Below are 12,569 nucleotides of genomic sequence, written 5' to 3' on the forward strand. Positions count from 1 at the left end.
AAAGAAAAGAAAGAAAAAGAAACAAATGAAAAATAAATAAATAAATAATGAGCCTAAAATAATCCTTATGCCAAAGAGGCAAATTTTGGGGTGGGAAATTCTGCTTTCCTTCATCTGTCTGAAATGGCTACTAAATGAAAGTTCCATGAGGCAGTAACCTCATTGGTCTTCTTAACCTGCGTGTGTCCAGCACAGTAGTTATAAGCATAATAAGATTTTAAGAAATACTTTTACGGACTTCCCTGGTAGTCCAGTGGTTGAGACTCTGTGCTTCCAATGCAGGGGGTGTGGGTTTGATCCCTGGTCGGGGAACTAAGATCCCGCATGCCATGCAGCATGGCCAAAAAAAACCCCCAAAACTATTATTTTTATTTTTAGAATGTGTAAATGCATAGTCCATTCATTGTTCCTTCTTACTACAGGTGAGAAAATAGTGCCCCTCTTATCAAATACCAGTTCCTTTCCATCTTCTTCTCTGGATTACAGCCTCCATCTTGTGTTGACCTGATAGACTACCAGATATTTCTCCAGCAAAGATGGGTTTATTCAGGATCAGCTGCGACTTGCAATTCAGGATCTGCAAACTTGGTGAGCCACGTTTAAGTTCCCACACAGCAAGGTAAGGAGAACTCGTCTATAGAGGAAAAAAGGACGTTGGGAGGACTATAGTAAACAAAGAGTCCGTGGTTTTTCATTTAATTGGCTGAGTACTTGCTAGGACAGAAGAAGAGGAGTCTTTCTTCTTCCTGTTGGTCTCTGCTGTGGTCACAGGGCTTATGTGTATGTGAATTTGGTGTTTCAGTTTTAAAAAAAATAATTATATTTGAGAAATCCTGGAATAAACAGATTAAACATTTTCATTGCAATAGGATTTCTGAGTCTTTATATATTTATTTATTTATTTTTGGCTGCATTGGGTCTTTGTTGCTGCCTGCGGGCTTTCTCTAGTTGCGGTGAGCGGGGGCTACTCTTTGTTGGGGTGCGCAGGCTTCTCATTGCAGTGGCTTCTCTTGTTGTGGAGCACGGGCTCTAGGCACACGGGCTTCATTAGTTGTGGCACGTGGGCTCAGTAGTTGTGGTGCACGGGCTTAGTTGCTCCACAGCATACAGGATCTTCCTGGACCAGGGCTCAAACCCGTGTCCCCTGCACTGGCAGGCAGATTCTTAACCACTGCGCCACCAGGTAAGTCCCTCTAAGAGTCTTTAGTTTGCAAATGTTGATTGTGACCTCTAAGAGGGGGATGGATAGTTGGAGCAAATCACCAAATGTGAAATATATTTGAAAATTTAACTTTTACTCAGAATACTTATCAAAATCATATGGGTTCCTGTTGTTCTGCAGAACAAATCCCATAGGCTGGAGTTCACCATCTATGTCTAGACTTCTTAGCACGTTTGACCTTTCATAATCAAAACACCACTCATCCTCTTCCTAATGTTTTTTCTCTACTGAACACTAAGTCCAAGACATATGTTATTTATTGTTTTCCATACACAGTAATCATCTTATTCATTTTATTTTTATTTATGTATTCATTTCCTTACTGAAACTCAAATGCAAATAGTTGGGTCATTCTTTTTTCTCACGTGATGCAGTAGTAAATATTCTTGGATATGTGTCCTTTGTAAAGTGTATATTTGTGTGAATCCGTTTTTAATTAGTATAGATGTTATGGTGCCATAAAGATCATTCTCTAGTTTATGTTTTTTCACTTGACAGTATTTTCAAAATTGATATACATGGGACTATGTGAATTTATTTTTTTACTTCTAAATGCCCCATAGCAGCCCTTAATATCCATTCTCCTTGTGTAGATGAATACAGTGCTTTCAGCATCTTGTTTAAAAAAAATACACTAGAATGAATAATATTATGTATATTTACCTATGAATCTGTGCAAGAACTTCTCTGGGGTTTATACCCTGAAATGGCATTGCTGGATCGTAAGGTAGATGTACTGTACGAAGCTTCTCATTTTTTATATTTTCACCAATACTTGGCCATATCCACTTTTTTAGACCTGTCTCATGAGTTTGAAGTAATAGCTTATTGTTTTCACGTTTCCTTTTTTTCTGGCTATACTTAGTTCGATTATTAGTTCACCTACTTGAGTATGCTTCTGCACCTGCAACAGGAATGCCATAGATTTATTTTTTATTGCTTTTGTTGTTGTTGTTGTTTTCTTGTTTTAGTTTCACAACTTGGTAGTAAGTCTTTCTTATCTGTAAGTGTGAGAAATACCCTTCCCTCCTCCGCTCTCTACTAGTCTTACTAAGTTTTATGTTGAAGAATGGAGCTCTATAACTACTAAAATCAAATCTGAAAAAAAGAAGATGTTGAGTTGGTCACAAAATTCTGCTATAATTTTGATTGTAATGGAATGAAAATTATAGATTGATGCTTAGAATAATTGACATCTTTAACATTTTAAGTCCTTCTATCAATGATATATCACTCAGCTGAACTCTGTTTAGTATTAATAGTTTGTCTATTTATTCTGTTAACTTTTCTGTGTATATGGTAATGTCACCTGCAACTAAGGACACTTCTTTACTTTTTTCCATAAATCTTTAAGTCTTTGTTTCTGTTTTTGATTTTCTTTGTGTAACGGTGATAGCCAGGCTCTACAATATTATATTGAACCAAAGAAGTGAGGACAGCCATTCTTTTCTTATCTCCATATTAAAGGAATGTACCTTACAATTCTCTATTAAATATTTTATTTGCTATAGGATTTGGGTAGATTATTAACTTAAAGAACTTCCCATCTCTGCTTATTACTTAGGTTTTTTTTTCTTTTTTTAAACATTACGTAGATCATGAAGTCTATCAGAATTTTTCTAATGCATCTATATAAATGTTCAATGATGTTTTTGTCTCTGATAGTCAATTAAATATAATACTAAATTATCTTTATATTCATAGAATGAACCATATTAAAATAAGATATATTTCTTATTAATACACTATTAAATTCCATTGATCTTTTTTTAATAAATGTATTTATTTTATTTATTTTTATTTTTGGCTGCCTTGGGTCTTTGTTGCTGCACGCAGGCTTTTCTATAGTTGCAGCGAGCCAGGGGCTACTCTTCGTTGCGGTGTGTGGGCTTCTCATTCAGTGGCTTCTCTTGTTGCAGAGCACAGGCTCTAGGTGCGCAGGCTTCAGTAATTGTGGCCCTCGGGCTCGGTAGTTGTGGCTCATGGGCCCTAGCTCGCAGTCTCAGTAGTTGTGGCGCACGGGCTTAGTTGCTCCACGGCATGTGGGATCTTCCCAGACTAGGGCTCGAACCTGTGTCGCCTGCAATGGCAGGCAGATTCTTAACCACTGCGCCACCAGGGAAGCCTTCCATTGATCTTTTACGGGAAAAATAAATGGGTCTGTAATGGTCAGTTCTTGGTTTATCCCTGCCAAGTTTTAAGATACATACTATGTCTTCTTGAGGCTCTTTGGGTCTGTCATGCCCTCCTGCTTTTCACTTGTGATATTATTTTTGCTTGTACATTCCATCTCTCACCTATATACTAACTGAATAACTTTTTCTGTATTGCATAGGTTGATAAATATTTTTGTACCTTTCCCAAAACTCAAGAAGCATTACTTATTTTGACTCAGTGCTCCTATAACAATTTGAAAGTGCTAAAACTTGTTTCAAATCCCAATGCTATGATTAAAAAAAAAAGTTGTGTTATGCTACCACAGAAGACTGGATGCTCGCACAGATAGGAATTGAATCTTATTGTCTTTGGCCAACCCCCATGACATCTTATAGCATAATAAGTGCATAACAAGTAAGGTGCATCCTTTTAAAATAGCTTTTTATATGAGAATGTCTTATAAATATGAGATGTTTTCCTCCAGACTGATATCACTGCAGTTCTATGCACCCAGCATTTATTAAGTGCCAAGCTCCTCAACTTACAGAGAACCAGATGGACTTATCATTAATTGGCAATAAAAAAAAGATTTTTTTGAGTGTGTCTTTTTCTGATTTTTATTTTTTTTAATCATAGCTAAACCACAAAGACCAAAATTCCTCTTCCCTTGAGAATTAGCATTCACGCTGAAGAAAAGGGACACCTTGGGAATGCTTCCTGGACAATGTATTATGTTTATGATATAAAGCCAGATGTGACCTTTTCCCTTGCTTTAAGATAATCATAGATAAATATTTCAGGATCTCACTCTTCATTTCCATTAAGAAATATTTCCAATAAGTGAACCCATCATACGCCAGCCAGCAGTGAGCTCATTAATATGGAGGCTCTTTTTTTTTCCAGACTGGCTGGACTTTTTCTGCCTGAGACTAATTGTGTCATTTATGTATTGATATATAGAAGAATTAAAGTATAGTAACATTTTCTAGAAGGTCCTTTACATACTCCATGTAGGGCTTTCCCCAGGACTCTAAATTCTGTTATCCCTCTGCTGTGGTTGATTAGAGGAGGCAGTGATCTTTTTAAAAATATAAGCCAGATCATATCATTTCTTTACCTTTAGATCCCTTCAATTGCCTTTGATGTAAAGTAAACCTGAGCTCCTTATTCTGGTTAACAAGGACTTGTATAGTATGGTCTCTCCCCAACTCTCCACATCATATTGTGTCACTTTCACCCTCATCTACTTTTATCTAGGCATCATTTTCATTTCTTGCCCATTGATTTAGCGCAGCAGAACAGCTAACACAAACTTTTCCTTAGACCTTTACTGTAGTTTGCTCTTATCATGGTGATTTCACATAGCAACTCAAATATCACTCTGTCCATTCTATGTATAACATCTAGTGTCCCATCCATTTTATGTTCTATTGTATCATCTTTTTTTTTTCTTACTTCTGCTCATCTACATTTCTCCTGTACCATCAAGTCTTTGAAGAAACAGACCCCTCACACATCCCGTCCTATTTACTGCTGTATTCTCAGCACTCAGATTAGTGGAAATCTTAGGCATATATTTGTAAAATAAATAAGGCTATTGGAAGTTTTGTCATATGGAGAATTTCATATGGTAAGAAGCACTAACAGTAAAGTCCGTTGAGAGATTTATCCCAGCAGCACAATTCCTTTTCAAGTGCCTGGACCTAGCCTGACCTTACTTACTGATGCTCCCGGAGTACTGATCTGCTCCGTCCAAGACTCACTATAGCATAGTCTCTAGCAGTACAGTGTGCCTTGGCAGGGTTAGATATTATTTCTCTGAACTTTTATAGAACTGTCTATTTACCTTTTCCACAGCATAGACAAATCTAATGTTTTATTATTTATTTGTTTCTATAATTGATCCAATCCGACTCCATGTCTTAGAAAGGCAAGGCAAATGGTTTATGATTATAGAAGCTAGCACATATTTGTAAAAAATTTAGAAAGATTCTTTTTTTTTAAGTTTATTTGCAATATGGTTATTTGTAGCTCTGTCCTTGGGCTTAGATAGTCCGTTCACTCATGAAACAATTAGACTTGACAAATGTGTAATAATTCTCAAACTTTAGAGGTTGAATTAAAGAAAACCTAGAAAATAACATTAGGTGAAGTGACAATGAGTGAATGCACGTATTAGGGAGAGAGAAGGATCCCAGTCACTCCTGTTGTGTTCAGTTAGACCGTAGCTGTTAAACCCCAGCTGATTTTTATGAGGAGTCACAGAGTGGCCCTGGATATCTTTGCATGAACAGAGGAGATCTGAAGGAATTAAAATTTACCTTCAATGGTCTTTCATTTTCTTTTCTTGTCTGAGTCTCTGGGTTCATTGAAGCCTTTGTTTTCTACCATTTTCCTTCTCAGACAGCATCCTGTGCTATTCCTTATAACAACCCTTCTTCTGTCATCTGTGGATAATAATAGAGGTACCTATGATCTATTAATAAAGATACTTGCAAGAGATAATACTTACACTCAAGATGTGTGTCAGATGATGGCAGGTAACTCAAGTTGGGGGAAGAGAGAACCGAATACCAATTCCTCCAGCAAATGCCTACCTGCCTTGCAACCCAGATGAAACTTCTATAAATAAAAGAGGGGGGAGCATGCACACAAAAACACTTACAACTTCACAGTCCTAGCAATGAACTAGAAGACCAGAGTTTGATTCCGGCCTCTTTCACTTATTAGAAGTATAATTTAACCATGAAAAATCCCTTAAGACATCTCTGAACCTCATTTTTCTCATCCCCAAAACATGCCTCCATTTAGGCAAACCTAGAGTTCCTATGAGCACTCACTTTCCAGATCTTTCTGAATGTCCATAAAAATGTCATTAATCTATAAATGTGATCTTTTGATAATTTCCTCCTCTTAGTGTTGGGTGTTTGAAAAGCTGTGATTACTGTTGCTTCAGTTCTCATCTTATTTTAAAACTTCTCCATGAAGACTTCCCATTTCGAGTCACTTTCTTCCTCCTCAGTTCTTCCATATCACTGTATGTAACTTAGTCTCTATTTCTTATCATTACGAGCCTCACGTGATAATTACAGAAAATGTTGTTTAGTCGAAAGTCACGGGCTTTAATGTCAGACCAACCTAAGCTTAAACCTTGACGCAAATAACAGTTGACAAGACCATAGAAAAAGAATGTTTTGACAATTAGCTTAGATGAGATTCATTAGCTCAAATTTATAAATAAAAGAAATATGTTTGGAGATGCTATCTCATCATCTCATGTAATCTTTCCGTATCAACTACATAACCCGATTGTTGAGCAGGGTGATGGCTCAATATTTGTAGGTGACACAATTCTCTTATAGATAGACCATCAAGTCAGGGGGATTTTAAGTGGCATGACCCCCATAATACTAGGACTGGGTGGAAAATACTGGGACTAGAATATCTTTAATGTCAAGAATATATCATTTAAACAATAACAACAAAAAGTATACCAGGTGATATATAAATGTGTCTTGACTAAGAAGAAAATAATGAAAATAAACGTCTACTTTACTCATAGAATTTCTGTCTTCTACAATCATCATAAACAGCAATAACAGCAATGACAACAATACATGCAACATGGTCTGGCCAGCTGAGTAACTTTGCAAAGAAGCTTTGTATAGCAAAAATTTTAAAAAGTACTGGAATAGAGGAAAATAAAAATAATGTTGAAAACTATATTCCTTGCAAAATACATTCTACAATTATTGTCTCTACAGAACAATATTTAAAGAAATCTAATCCAGCTTTACAATGTTATGCATTTCATTCTGATTTCAGGTATTGCGAGTCATTATTTCATTCTTAAATAAAAAGCAGCATTTAAAATCCTTTACCTTCAATCCAATTTCTTTCAAAGTTAGATTCAGAAAAACAAAAAGCCACCATTCCAGGTTTTTGGTAGCGTGTGATTGGGAGATGAAAAATTGCAAATATAAATTTATTTCTAAAACCTTGAGTGTGTGTATATAAATATATATGTGTATATAAATATATATGTTTATATATAGTCTTTTCAGTTTTGATATTCATGTTTAAATTGTGAATTTATATCACTTTTATAGTGATGCCCACTGTTACCTTATTTTTTGACTGACAGTGATGGGATTTCAGTCATGCTCAGCCCTTCCAACAGTGCCAGTGATGGGATTTTTTGAAATCTTATTACTGGTTGCACTGCCCTGATCTCAGATGGAACTTTCAATCAAAAAGGCAATCAGAAGGTTATACATTCGTGAGATTCCCTGCAAAGCCAGTGATCGCATAATACAACTTGTTGGAAAGGCCTGCTTGCCTCCTGTCTTATGTGGCTATAAAGAGTAATTGGCTACTTAGCTCTCAGCACCTGCTTTTCCTTCTCCAGAATTCAGCATAGCCCAGAACTCTGTTGGGTCTCAGTGTGGAATCTTGCTGCTCCTAGGAGATTTCCAAGTCTCATGCAGAGACTTGTCTTACGTTAAGCATCTGATTAAGCAAAAAACTCTCCCAAAGACACACTTGGCTCTTTCTCAGCATTCTTGTTTCACTGGTGATGCCAGTGAATCTAAGTTTTATTTTATATACATACAAACACTTACCCACACATTTCTCCAAAACACTATTACTGTAAAGTCCATATTCTAGAAATCACAATTCTGCATGGCCAGGCTAAACTTGAATTTAATTTCTAGCATATTTTAATCATCCTATTATAAACTATTTTTAATCTTATTACTATACTCATAAAAGATTATTATAAAGAATGGCTTCAGTACTCTTTAGTCTACATATATGGATGTTTAAAAGACATTTTTGTAATTTGATTTGTTCAAATAGTGAACAGGGGTGAGGCTGAATTGATCCCATGTGATGTCCAATCACCCAGGGATGCATTAGTTCCCCAGGCAGGGACCTTGAATTGTGAAGTAGGCAGAGGGAGATAATTTTGTCTCACTTGGTTCCAACTCACTGGTTCTTCTCCATTAGGCAGAGAACCCTTGGGCAGGGATAAGTTTCAAGAATGAAAAAAGACTGATGCTTGGGACACAATAAAGACCTACAGACACATTAAAATGCCTATGGACTGAATGAGCATTTCTTTTGCCAAATAACCACACATGTAATATGTAAGACATATGTCAGTATTGCTGCGACAGAAAACAATGCACAGAGACAAAAATAGTCACTTTAATAAAGTTAAAAAATGCATTATTTAAAGAGTTGTGTATGGCATACTCAAATCCTAAAAGTTTAGGAACCCCATCAACCTCTTTTGGTTCAGGAAATTTTAGCAACTCTATTGACAAAGTAAAAAGTACTTGAAGTCAAGGTAGGGGTGTGTGTGTGAGAGTGTGTGTGTATATTCCTCAGATCTTTATTAAATTCAGGGTACTCTAAAAGTATAGCTCATCCCTGTATGAACATGGTATCATTTACTTGATTCCATATTAAAAAAACCTTAAATGGGCTATTAAGCACAGTCAGCATGATGGTGACAAAGAAAATCAACAAGAAAACCACACTTTCATTCTCTCTTTCTGGGCAAAGTAAATTTTGAGATAAGATTGGACAACTGGTATACCAGATATTATCTCCTGCCCTTGAAAATCACCATATGAAGATTATTTTATTGATTGCCAAGATTGGAAGATATGGATTTCATACTCCTGAAAACTAGTGTAATTTTTGTGAGACATGTTTATATGTCTCTAACCTATGCCATTTCACTGAAAGGTACACTAGAAATGAGTCTGGTATGCAAGAGATAAGTGAAGTAATAATCTCGCCTTGGTTTAGAATGTGAGATAGTCAGAATATTAGTATTGGTTACTACTAAAACTACCATTAATGATCTGCATTCACCAAGTATTTGCTTTAGTCACTGTGCCAAGTCCTGGTGTATTTTAAAGTCAATTTGGGCCATCATTTTGACTTCATGGAAAAGTGTTCAATAGCCATGATGATAAGCACTAAAGACGAACTATTCTCAGGCAAGAGAAACTCAATAAGGTGTCAGTTAAGTCACTGAGCACTGGGTAGTTGTAAATTCTAAGTATAATAGTCAAACTTCATAAAAATCACAGTGGAGTCAGCCTCCAGAAGTTGGTGCCTTTGGTTTTCTAGCCAAAGCCATACTTTTCTCAGGCAGCCCCAAGCCAATGACTGAGATGGCAGGGTAACTGGAGTCTATTTTTTTTTTCTTTTTTAACATTTATTTATTTATTTATTTTTGGCTGCATCAGGTCTTAATTTCGGCCTGCGGGATCTTTCATTGAGGCCCACGGGCTCTTTAGTTGGGGCACACGGGCTTAGTTGCCCCGCGGCATGTGGGATCCTAGTTCCCTGACCTGGGATCAAACCCACGCCCCCTGCATTGGAAGGTGGACTCTCAATCACTGGACCACCAGGGAAGTACCTGGAGTCTATTTTTTCCCCATGAGAGACTCCTCTAACAGGATTCCATTAAAATCCCTGATTTGCCTTGCAAAGATTTGTCAGGTCTGCTTTGCAGTCTAAGGCTCTCTTGTCAAATCCTGCTTCCTAATCTCTCTACTTTTACAAGTTTTAAAATCTACATTCCTGTATGAAAACTTTCCCTGCTCAATCCTGTTTCCTTTCCCTTTTATCTTTTACTCCTAACTCTGATTTAGCATTTGCTTCCAGGAGGACCCAACTGGCACAGCTGGACTAGCCTTTACATACACTGTGTTTCTTTAATGTCCCTGTTGGTATCTTGCTGTGTGATCATTGCCAAACCATTTCTCATTTCTGGTTCTTTATAATGAAGACGCTTACAAATAAAAGTGATCCTTATGATAATTTAGTTGAACGTTCTAGAATTCTAATTAGAGTTGATGACTCTGTTAACCGATCTTCATCTGATGGGGAAAAAAAGTGATGACAACAAAGGTATTTATAAAAATATATTTCACAAAGTAGGAAACAATACAGGAGTTTCTCTGAATACAATACATGGAGTAAATAAACAATATTGCATTAAAGCAAAGTAGAAAATTAAAATGATCTGCATGTAGTACTTGAGTTTTATCATACATTTTCTACTCCTAAATGGCAGGTTTGCATTAGAAATTGAATATGCTCACATCTTCTAGTGCTGTTCTCTTTTGGAGTCTAAGACATTCTGTGCGTCACCATGAAGATCAGGGAGAGAAGTGCTAAAAACAGAAGCAGTAAAATTATGTACAAATCAGTTCCTGCTCTAAAACTGTGGAGGCAACTTGAAGCATGTTTATTGGGCAGGGCATTATGTAGGCATCTAAAAGTCTAGAGTTTAAATATTCACATGAATCAATATACTTTCAGATGTTTGTGCTTGTAGTAAAAACACCAAATACTAGGATTATGAACAAAATAGAAAACAGTCCAAAAGTTTCTCTGGGAAAATGCTGTTCCTGCCATCACCAGTCACAATAACACTTTCTACTCTAAAGAGACTATTAGCTTCCCTTTTGATAATATTGCCTGCCATACTCATCTCATCAAAATGTACATGTATTAAACAGTCATTGTATATATATTTATATAAAACAATCTAAAGTATTATTAATGGATATAATTTAGGTTTTTTTCATATAGTCCCTTAATCTATAGATTACCAACCTTAATAAATAAAAGCATTAATGGACATCAATAAAATATTTATTTCGAGGATTAAACAAATAAATTCACGCGCTAGCAATAAAATCATCTGTCTCTTATGTAGTCCACTGTGTGACACAGTTTATCTTTGTGTCCTTGTGGGAGAAGATGAACCGGGGGGAATGAGTAATCCTGCTTCCAGAGAACAAGCCTGTTGGAATGGGATTTCTCTCCTCCCACTATTGAGTTGGCAGTCCCCACCCTGGAATGGATTACAAGCATGTGAATATTTTAAGGCTCGACACAATATTTAAAGATGCTATTCAGTCTCTGATGAATGGGGCCAACAATTATGTACAAGGTGTGGTCACTGTACCGTATAATCTAGGAGGCCTCCCAAAGCTCCAGAAAGTCAGAGTGTACAGCAGACCAAGTATTGCTTTATCATTTGTGGCGGGATCCTTATTGGTGAAGGGGAAAAAACCATTTGCATTTATAAAAATCCTTGCAGAAGACACATAGCAGTAGCAAATTTCTTGCAGGTCCATTTTTCTAAGAAAGCACCTTTTTAAGTTTGATTTTTTCCTCTTTTTAAACCATTTCTCTAAGGACGAGCCAGGATCCCAATCTCTGTGGTGGTCAGGTAAATATCAAATATCCAAAGACTTCTAGACACTCCACATACTTTAATTCACACTCCACAAGATTTATAACCTCCTAACATATACTTTTTTATTTTTATTATTACTTTTTTGGTTCAACATTAAAATGTAGTTGAGTTTATAGATGATTGGTGCTAAACTTGCCTCTAAAACAAATTGCCACATTGGTTGTATCTAAGGGGAGTGACCCTAGAATATTACAGAATGCTCAGTTCCCACTGATTCATTCATAATCCACTGTCAGGTTTCTTTGTCACTTTCACCGACAGAGTAGAGTTCGCCCAGTCTCTTAAAGCGAGGACCCCAGTCACTGAGGTAGTCAAAATTCTGATCCGAGTCTGAGGTGGTGGACTCCAGGGAGCTGAGGGAGCCGGCCACGGACCCTCGGCCTTCATAGCCATAAATCTGAATGGAGTCGTACGGTGGGGCTGTGGGGTCGTTATCTGCCTCGTGTAGCCGCACGTTTATAAATTCATCCACATCCACACCGCTCGGAACTGGAGCAAGCCCTTGCCTTGGCATAAATTGCAAATCTGGTTTAATATCTTTACGGGGTAAAAATCCATTAATTCCATCTGGGTTTTGTAAAGTTGCAATGTCAAAAGCCTCCGTGTCTTCTTCCCCTCCTCCTTCGTCATCGTAGCGAATGATGTTTTCTCGCACATCTTCATCATCTTTGATAATTAAAGGCTCGTTTTTATGTCGCCGCAGAGTTACAAACAGCACCACGATGACTACAGGAAAAACACAAAATAGCGATTAGCCAGACTCAGGTATAATTTCACAAGCAACGCATCGTGTATGTTAAGAGAGAAGGGCGCTATTTAAAAACTTACTGAGCACGTACCTTTCATGCATTCACTTGGGAATTAAGTGAAATACCTTTCTGAAGTATGAGCAGTGAA

General features: G+C 36.9%; 1 protein-coding gene across 3 annotated transcripts in view; it reads right to left on the reverse strand.

Moving 5' to 3' along the window:
- Positions 1–10,319: 10,319 nt before the first annotated feature.
- Positions 10,320–12,569, reverse strand: part of CDH8 (cadherin 8) — a 386,150-nt gene continuing 383,900 nt past the window's right edge. For all 3 annotated transcript variants that reach the window (XM_067717873.1, XM_067717872.1, XM_067717875.1), the window contains one exon: positions 10,320–12,398. In XM_067717873.1, the coding sequence (XP_067573974.1) occupies positions 11,905–12,398 (494 nt within the window). In that variant the 3' untranslated portion in view covers positions 10,320–11,904. The remainder of the gene's footprint in view (positions 12,399–12,569) is intronic.

Source organism: Pseudorca crassidens, chromosome 20 (assembly GCF_039906515.1).
Source record: "Pseudorca crassidens isolate mPseCra1 chromosome 20, mPseCra1.hap1, whole genome shotgun sequence".
NCBI classification, from domain to species: Eukaryota; Metazoa; Chordata; class Mammalia; order Artiodactyla; family Delphinidae; genus Pseudorca; species Pseudorca crassidens.